The sequence below is a fragment of the Eubalaena glacialis genome, chromosome 13 (genome assembly GCF_028564815.1).
Source record: "Eubalaena glacialis isolate mEubGla1 chromosome 13, mEubGla1.1.hap2.+ XY, whole genome shotgun sequence".
Lineage (NCBI taxonomy): Eukaryota > Metazoa > Chordata > Mammalia > Artiodactyla > Balaenidae > Eubalaena > Eubalaena glacialis.
Window position 1 is genome coordinate 88,294,782 of NC_083728.1, and position 20,882 is coordinate 88,315,663.

The 20,882-nt window shown below is 45.0% G+C and overlaps 1 protein-coding gene across 2 annotated transcripts in view; it reads right to left on the reverse strand.

Annotated features, from left to right (window-relative positions):
• The window catches only part of LOC133103804 (zinc finger protein with KRAB and SCAN domains 1-like), a 39,159-nt gene extending 26,769 nt beyond the window's left edge, over window positions 1–12,390 (reverse strand). For both annotated transcript variants that reach the window (XM_061209338.1, XM_061209337.1), the window contains exons 1-5: window positions 12,275–12,390; window positions 3,152–3,669; window positions 2,748–2,901; window positions 626–717; window positions 226–352 (exon numbers count right to left, since the gene is read on the reverse strand). In XM_061209338.1, the coding sequence (XP_061065321.1) occupies window positions 226–352; window positions 626–717; window positions 2,748–2,901; window positions 3,152–3,577 (799 nt within the window). In that variant the 5' untranslated portion in view covers window positions 3,578–3,669; window positions 12,275–12,390. The remainder of the gene's footprint in view (window positions 1–225; window positions 353–625; window positions 718–2,747; window positions 2,902–3,151; window positions 3,670–12,274) is intronic.
• Between the last annotated feature and the right edge of the window lie 8,492 nt (window positions 12,391–20,882).

The following is a 20,882-nucleotide window of genomic DNA, read 5'->3' on the forward strand; positions in this document are numbered from 1 at the left end:
TTCTGCTTTCAAACAGCAAAAACTACCTAGAGGTAAAAAAAAATCCACCTGGAATCAGGAAGTCCCAGTCCCAGGCTTTTGGGATTAAAGAAACTCAAATTGTTCTCCTTCTCTATCTGGTCTGAAGAAAGGGGCTCAGTAGTCTCTAACACATCAGAGATCCCAGAACTAACAGCAAAAGAGGCAATACAATCTTATCAGACAATAATCCTGCAGCCATCTTACCCTGGGAAATCACGTTCCCATAATTCTCCTGCCTGGTGTCCCTATTCAGATTCCTCCGAGCCAGGTTCTGACATCCCCATTCCTCCAGGATGAGGGACACGGCCATGTCCTCGATCTTCACCATTGCCTGAAATAACACGAGATCCCCACACTCAGTTCCCCCAAAGTCCAGGGACAGTCCCACTGCCCGAACCTGGAGTCAGGGACGGAGGTGACTGCAAACCTACAGGATGCTGGGAAAGAAAAGGTGACCACGCCAGGCTCTAGTGGACAGGTGGGGAGTGGGGCTACTCTGTGGGCAGGGACATCAAGAGCCAGTGTCCTGGTGAAGACCGCTGAAAGAGCCCCAGGAAGAGGCAGATGCGAGGGACTCAGGAGGGCAGAGGGGCCCACAGCTCACCTGGGAATCTGCCGAGAACAGTGCAGATGCCATCGCCTGGTCTCTGGGACCCCCCTCGTGATGAGGGGCAGGAACGTGGGTGGCAGGGAGAGCTGAGGGAGGAGAAAGGAGCTGTGAGTGAAGCCAGCTCTGCTCTGGGCCTCCCCTCAAAGAAGGGCCCAGGGGCACCCTCTTTCCTGTACCAGCATGCCCAGTGTTCAGTGTTTAACTACAGAACTGAGAACTACAGAGAATATAAGAAAGAAAAGGCATGATGTGTGTCTTCCCAAGACCTCTGTTCTTAAGCAGAAGTAACAAGGAGTCATAAAAGGGTCCTTAAAATCACCTGGTCCAACTCCTTCATTTTAAAGAAGGGGAAACCGAGGCCCCAAGAGGGTAAACAACTTGCCTAACATCATCCTGTTAAGAGGGCAGAGCCAGAACTAGAACCCGGGTTCCTACTCTCAGCCACAGAAGTAGGTAACACTCAGCCCACATTCAAGTCTGGCTCATAATTTAATTTTCTCCAGTCCAACGAACAGTGTACCAGGACTTCAGAATCCCATTCAGTTGTGGAAAATGCAACAGTTTTAAAAATCTTTAGTAGTAATATCTTGAAACACAGAGAAGGAAGGGGCTCTTCTTACTTCTGGGTAAGTTTCTGCCATTTTTTGTCCCTCTACTTTTCTCCCTCACTTAGCCACAGTTTTTGGATAAAATGCACACATGGTTCGAATGTCGATGAGACATTTACAAATGTATAAAGGTCTGGGTTGACACTCATCTAATAAAAGACATCGACAACATAGGATCACACTAACTGCGATGTGCAAGAAAAACTGGAAAAATTTTAAATGTCAAAATCAAAATCCTCCCTTGCCAAGTAATGTTAGATTTGGAAATGTTACTGGTGAACAGATGATGTTACTGCGCTGCAAAGATACTAAAAAACTAATATGAAATGGAATTAGTAAATCTTGTAACTATTTCAGAATATACGGCAATAATATAAGCTAAAGCAAAATGTAGACAAAGATCAAGTACCTAGCACTTTAAACCTCTGAGAGTTAGGAACACTCTGGAAGATGAGCAGCACAAAGAGAAACTGAGAGTAAGTGCACACGCCTCAATTCCTTCGAGAACTATTTACGACGTAACAACTGTATGTTCCAGGGTCTGGAAAGCTGTTACTCTGGTAACCTGAAGCCCTAACCTGGCACTTAAAACCACGAAGATCCTTCTCCGTTTCCTGACTTCACCTGGTGGAGTGTGGAGAGAGCTCACAAACCCTACGAGGACCTAACGGGACTGGGTAGACAGCGGTGGACAAACATCACAGCGCACTGCTTGGCTCACAAGGCTTGCTCCAGCTTACGAGCGCTGGCTGTCCTGCAGAACGCACGGAACACAATACTTCCTTAAGCTCTAATGTTCCTATCCTGAATGTCACCATAAATACACACACTGGTCAAGGACTGTGCCTTTGTCAACTCTTGCTGAACAACCATACTTTTAGCATGTTATTTTTTTCTCTTTCACTGATATTCTAGGTATCAACTTTGATTTTAAAATTGGATAAAAATATTGTTAATATTTCCCTCAAGGAAAAAAAATTCAACTGATTTTTATTTATATGACCCTGAAGTGATTTTTTTTGCCTCATGTTCCTCAACCAAAAACAAAATATTTTTTCCATCCTTTTCCCATTCTTTGGAATTTTTGAAAGTAACCTAGAAATAGTGATGTTATACAGTATTTTATACATTTTAAATAAAATGAATTGATAAATGATCCTTTTAAAGATAATTTACGACATACTAGAGTGTTGGCTATATTTCATCTGTTCCTAAGACTTTCCTGTAAAAAAAAAACAAAAAAAAAACCTGCTAGACATCCAGAATACTAACAATTCAACAAATAATATAATGTCCACCCAAGTTCATCATGCACATTTCACTTACCTCCTTGGTAACATTATTTAACTCCTGAAATTGGTCTGTAAGTTATATTTCCTCTGATATTTAGTAATAACGGCAATAGAAACAAACATACTTCTCTATTACAGGCATTTAGCAACACAGAGAGGGCACTCCCATCCTGAATAGTTTGCTTCTTTCCCCCCATGTGAAACCTTGCTTCTTACCCCGTGGTTGTAAGAGGCGGGGTTTCCGAGATGAATGCTTGAAATGGGACTGGGTGGCCTCATGAGGAAAGTCAAAGCTCGAGGACTCCTGTACTGGATCCAGAGGCACCATCCCCCTTGCGAGCATCTCAGGTCCATGAACTTGACCTGGGACCTGAGGACAAACAGGTTGGGCTTGTGGGTAAATCACTTTTTAAACAGGAATTTAAACAAACGAAAAAAGACAGTAAATACACCAGTGGCTGCAGGAAGGACAGGGCTAGAATACTTTTTAATATCCAAGCAGAACAGGATCAAAGCACCACAAGGACTATTAATACGAACTTTAAGTCAGTAACTTTCTCTCTGCTCCAGCCTCAAAGTCCACGTGCTGCTCACACGGGACAGGCTTCCCCTCTTCTTACCTGCTGTCCTGATAAATCCAGCTCCAGATCTTCCAGAAGGGTCACAGCCTCCTCCCCACTATCGGGACGGTATTCCTGCAGCCAGACCTGGAGCTCCTTGGGCAGAATGGAAAGGAACTGCTCCAGCACCAGCAGCTCCACGATCTGCTCCTTGGTGTTTATCTCTGGTCGCAGCCACTGGTGACAAAGTTCCTTCAGTCGACTCAGGGCCTCTCGAGGCCCAAAAGTGTTCTGGTAACAGAAGTGCCTGAACCGCTGGCGGAAGATCTCTGGGTCGGGAGGAGGAGACTCCTGCAGACTGGCGTCCTGCCCCCACATGTGCTCTTCCTCATCTTCCTCTTCGACCTTCACTATCACGATGCCGTCCTTCTCCTGGGCAGCGTGGGGGGACAGACCAGTGGCTTCCCTTGACTCAGCAGTCATCATTCAGGCTCAGGGACCTGACTTGATCCAAACAGGGTCTGTGCTCTCCTTTCTGTCCTGGGAGATGTTTTCTGATATCTGTTTCTGTACTATTCCTGAAGGAGTAAAAAAAAAAAAGTTATTGGTACCTTTATGAAAAGTGACATGTGCTGTTAATACTTCATACAAGGCTACACATCAAGGCATTAAAAATGCCTCTGGGGGCTTCCCTGATGGCGCAGTGGTTAAGAATCTGCCTGCCAAAGCAGGGGACATGGGTTCGAGCCCTGGTCTGGGAAGATCCCACGTGCCGCGGAGCAAATAAGCCCGTGCACCACAACTACTGAGCCCGCGTGCAACAACTACTGAAGCCCGCGCGCCTAGAGCCCGTGATCCGCAACAAGAGAAGCCACCGTGATGAGAAGCCCGCGCACCGCAACGAAGGGTAGCTCCCGCTCACCGCAACTAGAGAAAGCCCACGCGCAGCAACGAAGACCCAACACAGCCAAAAAAAAAAAAAAATAAAATAAATAAATAAATAAATAAATAAAAAATGTCTCTGAATAGCAAAGGGGGAAAAAAAAAGCCTCCAGAGCCACAGTTTTCCTTGCCACTTTAGATACTAAGGTTTGCAAACAAACTTCCAACTGGCAAATTCCCCCCTCAGGGTGTGTGCCTCCAGGAGGAGGGCAGGCTATGACATCATGTGTTTACACGCTAAGCCCAGCGAGAGCTGAGCGTTAGTGGGGTGCCAGGCACCCGCTTCAGCAGCACACTAGCCATCTTAGCCCCTCCCACGACACCCTTGGAGCACCGCCTCACAGATGACATGACCGGCTCGGATGACTCAAGTGACCTGCTCAGGAGCAGGAGGCTACCTACCTAGTAGAGTCAACACTCAAGCCAAACTTGAAGGCCAGGACTTGCTAACCCACCGTCTAGCTATTTCTATTATTTTTATGGGTGCCTTGGTCAGTACGAGGTGATCCACTTTGGACAGAGAAAGAAAATATCAGAATGTCTATTTATATTTTAAAAGTGAGAGAAAATAAACCATATTTAATGCACCAATGGACACTACCAAGCTCACTTGGTCTAAATGCTGAACTGTCACATGTCACACAAGAGACAAGCATGGGGGGGGGTGAGCAAAATGGGTCAAATGATACAATCTTACAGTTATAAAACAAGTAAGTCCTGGGGATGTAACGTACAGCATGGTGACTACAGTTAATGATAACACTGTACTGCGTATTTGAACGTTGCTGAGAGTAGTTCTTAAAAATTCTCATCAAAAGAAAACAAAATGTAGGGGACTTCCCTGGCAGCAAAGTGGTTAAGAATCCACCTGCCAATGCAGGGGACACGGGTTCAAGCCCTGGTCCGGGAAGATCCCACGTGCCTCGGAGCAACTAAGCCCGTGTGCCCCAACTACTGAGCCCACGAGCCACAACTACTGAGCCCATGTGCCACAACTACCGCAGCCTGTGCGCCTAGAGCCCCTGCTCCGCAACAAGAGAAGCCACCGCAATGAGAAGTCCGTGCACCGCACCGAAGAGTAGCCCCCGCTCGCCGCAACTAGAGAAAGCCTGCGTGCAGCAATGAAAACCCAACGCAGCCAAAAATAAATAAGAAAAGAAAAGAAAAAAAGAAAATGTAACTATGGTGACAGATGTTAACCAGACTTATTGTGGTGATCACTTTGGAATATACACAAATACTGAATCGTTATGTTGTACACCTGAAACCAATATAATGTTATGTATCAATTACATCACAAAAAAAAGAGAGACAAGCAGCTTTAGAGATTCTTTCAGAGAACTACAATTAGGGAAATACTAACGATGCAAACACACACAAACAAGAAAACTGCACAGCAATTTTTAACTCAGCAAGGTTAGAAGGTAAAAACAAATGTGGAACTAAATCAAACTTAAGAAGTCAACCGATAAGTGAGAAAGTAGCTGCTTAAAAAAAAGTGTGAGGAAAGAACTATTATGAGAACAGATGTGTGTTGTTACATAATTTTAACTGCCAAAAATGATACTCAGTTTCCTGGAAAATATTATCTACACATTTTAAAAACTTGGAAATATTTCCTAATTTGTTTAAAAATCTTCCAAATGAGGATTTTTAGTGGGTCTTAAATCTGTTTGTTAAAATTATAAAACACCTTTTTTTTTTTTTGGCTAAACCCCCCTTTTTTTTTTTTATTGGAGTATAACTGCTTTACAATGCTGTGTTAGTTTCTGCTGTACAATGAAGTGAATCAGCTATATGTATACATATATCTCCTCCCTCTTGGACCTCCCTCCCATCCCCCACCACCCCACCCCTCTAGGTCATCACAGAGCACCCAGCTGAACTCCCTGAGCTATATACCGCAGGTTCCCACTAGCTATCTATTTTACACATGGTAATGTATTTATGTCACACCTAATCTCCCAATTCATCCCACCCTTTATAAAACACCTTTTGATTAGTTTGTAAGAACAGGTGATTTAAGGGCATGGAAAATGGAAACATACTAGCTGAATTTCAAGAACAAAAATTTAACATGGTTGGTGGATAGGATCAATCATGAGTTACTAAGCAGAGGCAACAATGTGTCACTTCCATCTGAACTGACAAATCTTTGTGAAGCATCTTTTCTTTTCCACCTCTACAGCCATCAAAATTAAGCATCAAATTCAACTTTTAGAGACAGAGCATCCAATTGTTCTATCACAATAAGATAAGCCAAGAGTTTTAAACTAGCAAAGTATTTTTAATTACATGGCTCTCACTGAAAAATTATTAATTTTGATGGAAAAAGGATCACGTACATTGAAAACACAAAAATTTTTCTAGAATAGCAAAACTTAATGTATTTTTTTAATTATACAAAACACTGGTACATGTATGTAATTTTTCTAAATAGTTTTTACTGACAGGAACGTGTGACCAGAAAAGTTTGGAGATGACTCTTCTAATCGCAAAGAATATGATTTTAATCTGAGATTTATCACAGGATTAGTTTTTTTCTCTCTCTTTCTTTGGTCCTTAATGAAAACCAGAAATCCTTATTACAATAGCAGTCTATAATAACTATAAAGAATATTACATTCAAAAAGGCTTTCTACATAAATGTAAAAACAATGTGGGAATTAAATCATTTCTCCAATGATTTTAATAAACTGGTAAAAGTCCTGTTGCAAACCATCTTCTAGCCCTTCCCATCCACTCCTTCAGAGCTGTTTTGCACTCCACCCACCTTGCTGCAGGAAATATATTTTGTTTTTCAACTTCAGAGCAGCTTTACCTGGAAAGTCCTTACAGTTACGAGCATTCAGTTTCCTAACCATTTCTGCAGATCTACAGTGTGCAAAGTGTCCTGCTAGACTGAGCGGAATAAAAAGATGAGAAGCACCATTCCTATTTTTACACAAATAATTACAGTACAAAGCAGATGTGCCAACAGTTCTAAGGAGGTTACAACCTGAGTGCTGGAGAAGCCCTGAGGAGTGACTGACAGCTACAAGGCAGCTTCCAGGAAACAGCCCCCCTGGAGCTGGGGCATCGGAAGAGCCAGGACCCAGACACGAAGAGGCAGCGAGTAGGGAGTCCAAGGGATCACTCCTTTGGCTAGCTTTCTCCCAGCTGGAGGCTAAATAATTCCTGTAAGGCTGAGTCTCTTTATTTCATTCTGAAAAGTGAAAAGAAAGACTACCTTTTCCAGCTGTGCCTCCCAGAATTGTCTTCCGCCACCCTAATCCAGGCTCCACATCTCCTGCTGAGACTAGGGCCTTAGCTCCATACGGTTTCTCTAGCCTCCATTTCTCCCCTTTCCAATACGAACAACATACCAAGGTCAACTTAGTATTGCCAAAGTATGCTTCTGATCATTCCCTCCTTCCCCTCAGTTACTGTCAATGAATCCTTGACATCTACCGATCTAGTGTTCAAACAACACACCCCACTCGACTTTTCCACTCCCATTACTTTCCTTAGTAGTGATCCCCTGTATTTCAGCCTATTGGGCCCATTAATAGGGTTCCCCAAGCATAGGGTGTGACTTTGCATCTTCACCCCTTTGCTGGGACCAATCTCCCACCTTTATCCACCTCTACTGGCCAAATTTTCACTCACCCTTCAAGATGTACACTGTCTCCTGACATTCTGAATTAAATAAGATATCTTCCTCCTCTGAACACCCTTGGTACTTTCTCTGTTCCTGTCTTAGGCACTTCTACTCTCCTTGTATTATCATTACTTGAGTTGCAGTTCCTATCTCCACCTCCCAACTAAGCCCCTCAAGGACAAGGACTTTTGTTTACTTATCTTCTAGGGAACTGGGGAGACTGTTAAATGGCACAGAAGAGATAAGAACAACTCAGGGACTTCCCTGGTGGTCCAGTGGTTAAGATTCCACACTCCCAATGCAGGGGGCCCGGGTTCAATCCCTGGTCAGGGAACTAGATCCCACATGCCGCAACTAAGACCCAGCGCAGCCAAATAAATAAATAAATATTAAAAAAAAAAAAAAAAAGGAAAAGGAAAAGAAAAAAGAACAACTCCAACTATTACAGCTCCCCCTGCCGTCTTATTGCCTTCAGTGGCAATTAGTGATCAGACAGCCCACAAATATCTCATCACTCAGGCGCAGAATCTCACCTTCCTTGACTCCTCTCTCCTTGCATGCATTCAGTCTCCAAGCACCAGGGAGAAGTAATTCTTTGTTCATTCTTATTGTTCTATCTAGCTCTGTGGAGGCCAGCTTCCTCTCTTTGGTGCCCTGCCTTCATCCCCCCCAGTTCACCTCCCACCTTGCTCTCAGATCTTCTTCCGAAAACTCTAGAGCCTTGCAGTCAACACTCCCCAGCACCTGGTCCCAGTTTCCCCATCACCTGGTCCCAGTTTCCCCATCAAGCTTCATTTCCCATGAATTTCTCTCCCTCTCCTGCACGAACCTTTTCCATCCAGCAAAATGAGTCTACTCAGTACTTCCTAAATATGTCTTGTATTTTGAACACCATCCTTTTCTCCCATGATAATGCCTGGCATTTCCCTCCCAGTCTTCTCTGCCTTTTCAAATCCTACTTATCCTTCAGAGCTAAGCTAAAATGCAACTTGCCCCTCATCTGTTCAAGAAGCCTCCAGTAGGCATTACAGGAAGAACCAATGTTAACTGAGTGCTTTCTATGTACCAGGCATTTCACACAACACCCTCAGGAGGTAGGTACCATTGTTGTCTCACTGTATAATGACAAAACTAAGGTTTACAGATGTTAAATAACATACCCAAGGTCACAGGGCAATTGAATGGTAGAGCGAGGATTTGAAATTAGGTCTGTGGGACCCCTCAGTTCAAGCTCCAACCATCACACCGAACTCATTCTGTCCCAACGTGTGGGGTAAGGAAAGGCTTCTGTGGACACACGGATTCTTTCGAAGAGGAAGGCCTATGAAGGATGACCACTCAGGAATGGGCCTCACCTGCCATCCACTGTTTTCACTGGAGAGCTGCGTGACTAAGATGACACGGCAGGAGATGCAAGTGGGAATCATCTAAACTCTAACCAGGTGGGACCTTCAAAAGAGACAACTGAGCAGAGCTAGTGTGGCATCTAGCCTGGTGTCAGAAATTTCATTTATTGGACTCCCCTTCTGGCGCAGTGGTTAAGAATCCACCTGCCAATGCAGGGGACATGGGTTTGAGCCCTGGTCTCGGAAGATCCCACGTGCTGTGGAGCAACTAAGCCCGTGCACCACAACTACTGAGCCTGCACTCTAAAGCCCTCAAGCCACAACTACTGAGCCCACGTGCCACAACTACTGAGCCCGTGTGCCACAACTACTGAAGCCCACGCACCCAGAGCCCATGCTCCGCAACAAGAGAAGCCACCACAATGAGAAGCCCATGCACGCAACAAAGAGCAGCCCCCACTCGCCGCAACTAGAGAAAGCCCATGCGTAGCAATGAAGACCCCATGCAGCCAAAAATAAATAGTAAATAAATAAAATTGAAAAAAAAACTCATTTATGAAACTTCTGTTCCATCTTAGGCATTTAAGGAGATTAAAAGGAAAGGAATCTTAATTTGTGCCCACACCTTCGCCAGTTTTGAAGAGTAGGATGCTCCTTAGGTCAGTGGGACTCAACACGAAGGGATTCTGAGGAGGAAGTGAGACCTAAAGGGACACAGATGAGGGCACGGCCAGTCCCTCTTCCCCCAGTTTCGACAGGTACCCTCCCCCCCCCCAACAGTTCTCTACTCCTACTTTGGGCAGGAGAAAAGTCACAACAGCGGCGGAAGGGCTGGGTTTTATTTTAGGTTTCAGAGGATCTGTGCACACAATCTTTTCTCCTCTCTCTAAACTCTAAGCCCTAATGGTCTCCACCAAGCATTTGCTATTCAAGTTCTTTCTTGGTAATTTCATTTTTCATGCCGTCTTCTTCGACTGGACTATTGTTAAGAGTATGCGTCTTTGTACCTCTTAGACTACTTAGTATGACCTCTCTGCAAGCACCAGTTTTTAAAAAATATTTGACTGAATGTTACTCTTTTTGGCCCATTCATACAGCATTCAAAGTTGCCCTCAAATTACAGGCGTGGAAGAGTTTCACTAAGCTGCATCACCACTTACCAGCTGATTTTAGGTTAGTTACTCTAAGTACAGATGTTTCTTTTCTGGGTTAAAAAACAGTATTTGTCTCACAGAGTTGCTGTGAGGATTATAGGAGTTAACATATATGAAGCACTTAAAACAGTCTCTGGCATTTAGTAGGCACTAGAGAAGTGTTTTAAATTTTTTCAATAAACTTAAGAGGTGTAACTATACTTTCCAATTTTCAGCCTGCTTAAAAGATTAAGCAACAGGAGAAATCCTGTAATAGTGAAAGCAGCACAGGGCAGAACACCTGAATTCTAGTCTCCCATGAATAAGAGTCCCTCCCTGGGTGAGTTATTTAACCTCTCTGACATCCAGTATCCTTATCTGTCAAATTGGGGCGGGGTGGGGGAGGGAAGAGAGAAGCAAAAACTACCTCTGGGGTCCCTTTGAGCTGAAAACCATTCTGACACACTATCTGATTTAGATAAGATTACCCCCAGTACCTGGTTCTCCCCGAAGGTAAATACGAAAGATTTTCTTACAAAAAAGGCTTGGAGTTACAAGCTCAGTTTATTCCAAAGGCTATTTTCTAAACAGGCCAGTATCTTTTCCAGGGCATAGTCTTCAAAGTTTAAACTGCCTCTCACCCATTTCTGAACAGAGCTCTAAGATGTTTTAAAACATGAAAAAGCTACCTTTAAAAGACAACTAGCTACCCAAAGAATACTGATACTCAGAATGAAAAGGTAACATTTAACATAACACTCATCTGCATTTAGATACAATATAAAGTTAGAAAAAATTTAAATGCTTAGATCAAGTAGGGAATCAGCAAAAGACTATGATATTAAGTAGCTAGCTTCCCTGTTTGTATTTTAAGATTGGTGAAAACTGCATGAAATAATGAACAAGCATCTTGCATAGTAATTCAGAGACATACAAACTTGGAGAAACATTCTGGGGCAAATGATCATTATGGTTCCCTAAGTAATAAAGCTATTTCTCCACACGTGGCTGGCAATATAGTAACAGGGCTTTGTTGACTGGTTACAATGAATGCTCCACAATTCAATTCGACAACTATTTACTGACCACCTCCAATCCGCCTAGCAATGGTCTGTACAATAAATGCTTTCTTTGGTCCCAGGCCATGTAACAGCTGCTCTCTATAATGAAAGTATCTTATGGAGTACTGGAGGCACCGCAGGAAACGGAGGGCAGGGGGTCAGTGTCAGGCTGAACTGTAGCTGAATTTTTCAATTACATTGACCAAATCAAATTATCTCAAAGTTGGAAGGGCCTTTGGAGAAAACCTAGTTAATTTGATTGATGACAAAACTGAGAGTTGGCGGAAGTGTCTTATCTTATCCAAGGTCACTCAGTTAATCAGTCTCCTAAAGGCCCAGTGCAATTTCCACAAATTCCTTTCACTCTTCACCCCTTCCAAGTCAGGCAGAATAACTACTACCCAGAAATGGAAAATCCACCTCATCTACTGGACAGCTCGTTTTCAAAAGCCTTCGAAATAGTCCATAAAGCTGAAAGAGAGTGGGATGTACACATAATCTCTACTAGACCCAAATCATTTCTTTACGCACTCTGACTAGGTTTCAAAAGCTCTTTAATCACTGCTCGGGGGTGGGGGTGGGGTGCGGAGAAGCAGGTGATCTGGAAACACGTATGCGGCACATTGATACGTGTCCATTTCTCAGCCTTCCGCATTTTTCACCTCGAGGTCCTGCAAGGACCCCGAAAAAAAAAAATCTCTCACTGGAATCAAAGCAAATGGCGACGAAAGCAGAGCAGAACATTCAGACAGGGGTCGGTTCGCTCGCGACCCGGTTCTCAGAAACGTCAAGCGACGATGACGACACTGGAGAGGGGCCCGGAAGGGGCCCGCAGACGGCCTCCCAGGACCCCCGGCCAAGGACCGTCGCCCCCTCCCCGCCTGGGCCCGCGGTGGGGAGGGGACGGCCGGGCCTGGGGCGGGGACGCGGGCACGGACTCGCTTCACGCTGCGCCCCGGCCGCCCGGAGGGGACCCCGGGGCCGCAGCTGCAGAGCCCACCCCCACGCACACACCCCTGCGGCCCCGCCCGCTCCCCCCAGAGGCCGGCCCCAAGTCTCACCGTGAGCCCCGGGAACGGCCTGGGGGCGCTGGGCGAGCAAGGGGAGCTGACTCTGGGGCTCAGGCCGGCCGAAGGGCGCCGCGCACGGACCTAGGCCCTCCCGACGCCTCGACACAGACACAATGAGTCACAAAGGCCGGAAGTGTGTCAGCACCTCGTCTTCCGGGACTGCGCCGCGCTTCCGGGTCCTCTCTAGGAGCGCGGGAGGTTTTGGCATCTCGGTTCCCGAACGCTGGACCCGTCCCCAGCCCTGCAGTGGTCCAGTCTCCCGCTTTGGGGTCTCCGCCCTCAGCCTGTGCGCCCCGTGTTAAGGCTGGGGACGAAGGAGAAGGGATTCAGGCCTTTCGAGATACAAACAGACTGTCCAGTTCTGACACCAGTGCATCTGATAATTCGATTTCTCCTTTTTCATCTCGGGCAGTCCTTGTAGCAATTAGAGTTATTACCAAACAATAATAATACTTAGTAACTGTATGTCTGTGGCAGAGGAGCTGAAAGAAGGGTGTACACAGAGGAAGATCAAAGTGAAGCCAGCGGTGGCTGGTTTCACAAAACTGCCGTGGTAGTTTCTCTCGGGCCCTGAAGATGTCTGACAATTGAGTGGGTGGTATTTTTAAATACTTGGCCTGTGGATGAAGGACGTCTTTCTACAACCAAGCTAGTTATAGGTTCTATGTTCTGCTCATGTGACATATGCTATTATAGCAATTTGAAAGATGTTTTCAGAATAATAACAGACACTTTTGCCTTCAAGGTGCTTTCACAACCTACAATTATGGCCTTCACCTGGCAAGATAAACCAGAAATAATACTCCGCCTGCTGAGCAAGGGTGACCACAGGCTTTAATGATTGTGACTTTGCTGTATATTCCAAGGCAAGTTTGGGGGAGAGACTGAACTTAATAGCTTGGTTGCATGACTCCTATTGCTTGGAGGAGATTACTTTTTTAAAAATATTTGAAAACTAAAAGGCAATTACAGTATCATTAAATGAAAATTGCAAAATGGAGAAAAATAATCAGCTGTAATCCCTCCATCGTAACCCAACTATGATGGTTTTAATGTATCCCTTTCCCATCTGTTTTCATATGTATATGTTTTTATTATTTTAAACATGGTTCAAAACTATGATTTTATTGGATATGTGGCTGGTGTACTTGAAGCACCTGCCACATTCATATTGTGTGGCCACTTTTTGGACCAGAGCTGATGGGAACAGTTTTGGGCACTTGATGGAAGCACAGCTTATATGCTGAGGTGGTCTGGTCTGAGAGCTCTGATGAATGGGACATTAGGGAACTAAAGCAACTAGATCTCCTTTCTTGGGGAGTTCAAATGTGAGACACACAGAAAACTGGGGCCAAGCAGAAATCAGTCAGCAGAAGGCATTAGGTGACAGAAGGCACAAAGCCGTGGGTGTCATGGGTAAGCAGTGGTTTCAGTAGAGAAAAACCAACTGAGCTATAGAAACAAAGACCAAGAGGGGCTGATGCACCACATGGCAGAGCTCACAGAAGGGAGCCCAGCCACCTAGTGCTGAGAACCCACAGCATAAGGAGGTGACAGCCTGAATAACCCTCAGGTCCCAAAGTTTTATTCTCTGCACCGCTTGACTTTGCTGCAGATGCTCTTGTATCCTGTCTCCCTACTTCCCCGTGTGTCCGTGTGTCCTTACAATAAATCCCTTGCCAACAAAAGAGTCTCACTTTGTTCCTTGCCACAAAGAAAAGCCCGACGTGGTTGATGTGAAATAATGCATGCTACTTAAAAAAGCTTAATATCATATCATTAACATTTAAAATTTTTCTACACAGAATGGATAGTTATCATTGTAATAGCTATATAGTATTCCGTCAAGCAGCTGTACCATTAATTATTTAATAATTCCTGTATTTCTAGACATGCTGAAAACTTCGAAAGTTTCGCTAGGTTAAGAAATATTTAGGGCTTCCCTGGTGGCGCAGTGGTTGAGAATCAGCCTGCCAATGCAGGGGACACGGGTTCGAGCCCTGGTCTGGGAAGATCCCACATGCCGCGGAGCAACTGGGCCCGTGAGCCACAACTACTGAGCCTGCGCGTCTGGAGCCTGTGCTCTGCAATAAGAGAGGCCGCGATAGTGAGAGGCCCACGCACCGCGATGAGGAGTGGCCCCTGCTCGCCACAACTAGAGAAAGCCCTAGCACAGAAACGAAGACCCAACACAGCGCCCCCCAAAATAAATAAATAAATTAATTAATTTTAAAAAAAAGAAATATTTAAATGAAGATCTCTGTGCAGATGTCTTTTGGATTATCTAAATAGGACAGATTCTGACAAACAAGTTTACTGAGTTAAAAAAATATATATATATATATACATATATATGTATATATATATTACCATTATTTACAATTGCCAAGATATGGAAGCAACCTAAGAGTCCATCAACAGATGAATGGATTATGAAGATGTGGTGTGTGTATACAATGGAATATTACTCAGCCATAAAAAAGAATGAAATTTTTCCATTTGCAACAACGTGGACGGACTTGGAGGGTATTATGCTAAGTGAAATAGGTCAGACAGAGAAAGACAAATACCGTATGATAGCACTTATATATGGACTCTAAAAAATACAACAAACTAGTGAATATAACAAAAAGGAAACAGATTCACAGATATAGAAAACAAACTAGTGGATATCAGTGGGAGAGGGAAGGGGGGAGGGGGAATATAGGTGTGGGAAGTAAGAGGTACAAACTATTATGTATAAAATAAGCTACAAGGATATATTGTACAACACAGGGAATATAGCCAATATTTTATAATAACTATAAATGGAGTATAACCTTTAAAAATTGTGAATCTGGGGCTTCCCTGGTGGCGCAGTGGTTGAGAATCTGCCTGCCAATGCAGGGGACACGGGTTCGAGCCCTGGTCTGGGAGGATCCCACATGCCGTGGAGCAACTAAGCCCGTGTGCCACAGCTGCTGAGGCCCACGTGCCTAGAGCCCGTGCTCTACTACGGGAGGGGCCACCGCAGTGGGAAGCCTGAGCACCACAACGAAGACAACAGCAACTGGAGAAAAGTCCACGCGCAGCGACGGAGGCCCAACGCAGCCAAAAATAAATAAAATTAAAAAAAAAAAGCATACATTAAAAAAAAAAATTGTGAATCACAGTTCCCCTGTAACTTATATAATATTGTATATCAACTATACACTTCCATAAAAAATATGCATACAACCATATTTCTTCCCCAAAGAGGTTTAATTCTTATCTTTGTCCTGCAGCAAATCTACTTACACCAGAAGGGCGGCAAATGTCCTTCCATTGACCTTGCTTAATTTATTGGGTCACATCAGAGTTATGGCAAAACTTATTTATTTATTCATAACCATTGATCATATAATATGTATCAGGGATTATGCTTGACTTTGGAGGATACAAAAGTGACATAGCACTGGTCTTCGAGAAGTTTAAAGTCTGGTGGGGATATTAGATCAATGCATGGGTCACCAAAATACAAAGTGAAATGACGCATATATCCACAGCCATATAAATACACTTCTCTGTCCTGACTGCAGGTTTCCCAGGGCAGAATTAAGGGATCTGTGGGGCCCCTCTTCCAAAGGTTACCCTCTGGTAGTAGAAAAAGGGGTTGTCTCTTGCATAGCACAGGGAACTCTACTCTGTACTCTGTAATGACCTATATGGGAATAGAATCTAAAAAAGAGTGGATATATGTATATGTATAACTGATTCACTTTGCTGTACACCTGAAACTAACACAACATTGTAAATCAACTATACTCCAATAAAAATTAATTTAAAAAAAAAGAAAAAGGGGTTGTCTCAAGCCTGCTCCAAGGTCAGCTGTGACAAGGTCAGCTGTGACAAGGTCAGCTTCTCCTCCTGCTGCCCCTAAGTGCCACTGCCTGCTGTTGTCTACTCTGAGTCCCCTGGCTTGGAAAAGCTTCTTCTTCAGTTCCTGGACTTATGAAAGGTCCATAACACAAGATTGTTCTGCACCTGTGCCAGCGAGGCTGTGGGCAGGGCAGGGTGGGGTGGAAGGGGCCGGGCCAGGGAAGGAGCAGTCCCCACGTGAGGACCTTTCTCAGGTCGGCCACCTCTGTGCTGACTGAGGGCCTGGCCCTCACGCCTTCCCCCCTCCCCCGGCCCCTGCATGGCACATCCTCTGTGACCCCAGCTGTCCCACTGTGTGTGGCCTCTGGCCTTCCCACCTGTCCCCTCTTGCTTCCTGTGGCTCCACAGAGAGACCACCACGGCAGCCAGCCTGCTATCTGGCCCTTGTCAGCGTGTCTGGGTGCAGTGGCTCTGTCCCTGGGCTTTCCTCCAGCATGGTCGCCCCCCTCACCTGCTCCGTTACCTCTGATGTGCTGTGCAAACATATTTCTGGATAAAATGCTGGGAAGAAAAAAGATTGTTGTGTACAATAGATTTAATCCTCAGTTTCTGAATCAATGAGGAAGATGATAACATGCAGATTGGAATCAAACTCAAGGTGAATATTCAACATTTGCAACCACTGCAGCCATCAGGAATTTATACCAGCCCAGCTCGCTAATGCTTAGCCCTCCCCCCCCCCCGCCCCCCAAGCTCTCTGCTTTACCCAGATCCTCCCTCTCATCTTCTTCCTTCTAGGATTTTAACAATCTCTTGGAGCTTTTATTCTATTGAACATAGATGTCTCTTTATGTAGGTCCATCCGCCCCACCCTCAAGTGCCCACAGGGGCCAGGCAGCCAGTGGCTGGGATAAATTTAATTGTTACCTGAGCTTGAAGTGGGACTGTGGGTGGCTGTCCATCTGTTGAGCACAGGCCCTGGCCAAGGGAGGCACTCACCCTTCAGGCTATTGCTGCCAAGCCAGGTATGGACTCAGAATTTCCAGAAAGGCTAATTCTTCCAAGGAGAAAAGAGAAATGGGATTTTTAGATGAAGTTTCTCAATTTTTACTTGGTACTCAGCAAACAAACGAGGGGCACACTGGCACAGGGCATGCACACAATACACCCCCTCTGAGTTGGGTGCAGAGAGATTTGCAGGTGGCTGTGTGTGCTACCTCTTGTCTAAAGAGCCCCAGGGCCGAGGCGCCTTCCCTTCCTTACACAAGTCCCCTCCAGGGGTTTTCCTAAGCAAAGAGCCATCCGCACGTGAAGTGAATGCTGAGCCCCCACCAACAATGTGAAAGCACTGTTGCAATTCCTTCCCTTTCACAAAATAGTCTTTTTCTTTGCACTGCATGAGGAAATTGTACATCCTGGAGGTGGGTGGGCCCTCTGGGAGAAGGATATTGAGGGATGTAGCTGGTTGTTTCCTGTTTTTTTTAACATCTTTATTGGAGTGTAATTGCTTTACAATGGTGTGTTAGTTTCTGCTGTATAACAAAGTGAATCAGCTATACTATACATATATCCCCATGTCCCCTCCCTCTTGCATCTCCCTCCCACCCTCCCTATCCCATCCCTCTAGGTGGTCACAAAGCACCGGCTGATCTCCCTGTGCTATTTGGCTGCACTGGGTCTTTGTTGCTGCGTGCGGGCTTTCTCTAGTTGCGGCGAGCGGGGGCTACTCTTCATTGCGGTGTGCGGGCTTCTCATTGTGGCGGCTTCTCTTGTTGCGGAGCACAGGCTCTAGGCGCACGGGCTTCAGTAGTTGTGGCTCACGGGCTCTAGAGTACAGGCTCAGTGGTTGTGGTGCACGGGCTTTGTTGCTTCACGGCCTGTGGGATCTTCCCGGACCAGGGCTCGAACCCACGTCCCCTGCATTGGCAGGCAGATTCTTAACCACTGCACCACCAGGGAAGTCCTGCAAAGTCCTTTTTACCATGAAAGATAACATATTCACAGGTTTCGGGATTAGGGCATAGATATTTTTTGGGGGGTGATCATTCTGCCCACCACAATTTCTTGGGGGAAGAATTCTTCAAACCCTCCCTGCAGGCTGTCCGTCCAGCTCCCAAGTCCTGGGCACGTACGGACCTGCATCCCCAGGCCATTGCTTCACCATCAACTGTCAGCTTGCCATCACCACCATCAAAGATGTTGCTGTTGCCACTACCCGCAAAGGAAATGACACCAGAATCACCTGCTGGCAAAGGAGTCTGGAAAGTGTAATTTGCACGGTCCTAGCTTCTTCCATACAGAGTGGGAGCCAGAAGGAGAGAATCAAGCTGGGAGCTGAGAGCAGACAGGAAGAGTCCACTGCACTCATTCTCACTGTTCATCAAGATTTAACTTCCATGTGGCAGCAGCAACAACAAAACACATTATACTTTCACTTAAGTTGTTGCAATGATCCCTCATACACATGAAATGCTTTTGTGCCTTTCCACAAAGCCCCATCAGTCACTTATTCACCATTGGGTGTTAATATCTGGTTCAGTTCCAATCTCACCTGTATAGTCTGTAACCTAAAATCTAAATTGTAAGTTAACCATTTCTGATGTAAAATTAGTAACACTCTTTATATAAAATAATAGGAGAAACAGAAGAAAAGGGACAGATTAGTGAATACATAGAAATATATAAATACATATATAACTATATACTACAAATAAGGAAGAAAATATGCATAGTTGCTACAGGTCTTACTTCCGTAACTCACTGCATGGTTGTGTTTGGGGGCTTTTTAATAACCTCTCTAAGCCTTCAGTTCCTTCATATGTAAAATAATGATAATTAATAACTGATCATTATTGATAATCATTGACAATGGTGATAATGATACTAATCTCATAAAGTCTTTGTGAGCATTAGATGACATAATGTATAAATAATGTATTAAATGCATAGCAAAATGCTTGGTATACAGTTAATACTCAAGGCCTGTTACCTATCATTATCATTATTATTGTTATTCTTATCATAATCTGAATCAGAAGAGGAAATAATGGAGCTTACATCCACATGCGGGAAAAGACGCAAGTAAATAATCAAGATAGTTTCATAGTGGTGCTGTGAGAAAAGCAAAACAATTTTGTGCATACTCATTAAAGGCATCTCTGATGATTTCTTAAGGACAGATTCTAAGAAATGAGATTGCTGGTCCCCCAAATAGTCAGAGGGTCTATATGAAATAGTGCTGGTAGCTCCAAGGTTCTAGACCTGTTGGCAAACAAACTCAGCTAATGAGATCAGGTGGTATCACTCTGAAAGAACTCAAAGGTAAGAGTTGAGAGTACCACTCAGTGTAATGATTTACCATTACAAAGAGATGCTGTGCTTACTGACTGACAGGCTGCCCTGAATGAATAAAAGTTTCTGTAGGGCACTCTGGAAACTGAAGGCTCCCAAGTTTGACTTCCGGGCTGTGAAAGCTGGTGGAGTTGATACTGAAGGGGTGCCTCCCTGAAGGTGTTGGTGACACCAGGCACTAGGGACCCTGGGGGTATTTCATTGTGAGTTCCTCAGTGTTCTCTCTGCGGGGGCCTGTTGAGCCCTGCGTTTATAGTGAGAATCTGTGTTTGATTCAGTCTTGTACCAGGAACATTAATAAGTTAGAGTCACTATAAACCAAATTTAGCTAGAAATCTTTGGGGTCACTGACATAGTGTGATTTCAGACCACAAACTTTGGAGAGGGTGGTCTTGTGGTTGGGAAATTTCCAACGCCCGAATAGCCACATCCCCATCATCCTCTTCCTTGGTGTGGATTTTATTCTTACTCACCCCTCAGAGTGCTGTCCTTTGAGGTTCCTAGCTTCAGGCAGAGGTCTCAGGCCCCCAGCTTTGTCTTCCATCGTGTCACGTGTGGCCTGTTAAAACCCAGACTCTGGGGGCTTCCCTGGTGGCGCAGTGGTTAGGAATCCACCTGCCAATGCAGGGGACACGGGTTCGTGCCCCGGTCCGGGAAGATCCCACATGCCGCAGAGGGGCTAGGCCCGTGAGCCACAACTACTGAGCCTGCGCGTCCGGAGCCTGTGCTCTGCAACGGGAGAGGCCGCGACAGTGAGAGGCCCGCGCACCACGATGAAGAGTGACCCCCGCTCGCCGCAACTGGAGAAAGCCCTTGCACAGAAACGAAGACCCAACACAGCCAAAAATAAATAAATAAATAAATTTAAAAAACAAACAAACAAAAAAAAAAACCAGGCTCTGGACACCAGAGATGAGAAGACACCTCAGGGAAAAGTCTCTCACGGGTGTGCTTATCCCTCTGGATTGTCCTTTCTGGCCTCCAGGGAATTCCCTTACTTTCCAACCAGCTCTTTCACATACGGTATTAATAAAAGATGCCTTTTTCATGGAACCCATCGTTTTTCGGTATGCTCTATGGGGAGAGTTTCTCTAATCATCTTACCTGCTATATGGTCAGAAGTAGAAGTCCAGGAGGATATTATATGCAAGACTTGTAAGTCTGAAAAATTATAGGTGGCATGGCTGGAGTAAAACAGGCTTAATCATTAAATCTTGGAACACTAGAATGAAGACGCTCCTGTAGAGTACAAAGGACAAATACCAGGAGATATTGTTTTGTAGAGAAGATAGTGATTTTACGGATCTTATTCCTGGGGGACAGGCTGGGAAAATGTGGCCCTCAGTGACTGTTTGCTATATAAATAGAAGGCAGGTAAGGGCAGAGTTGGATGGAATTTTTAGTTGGTTGA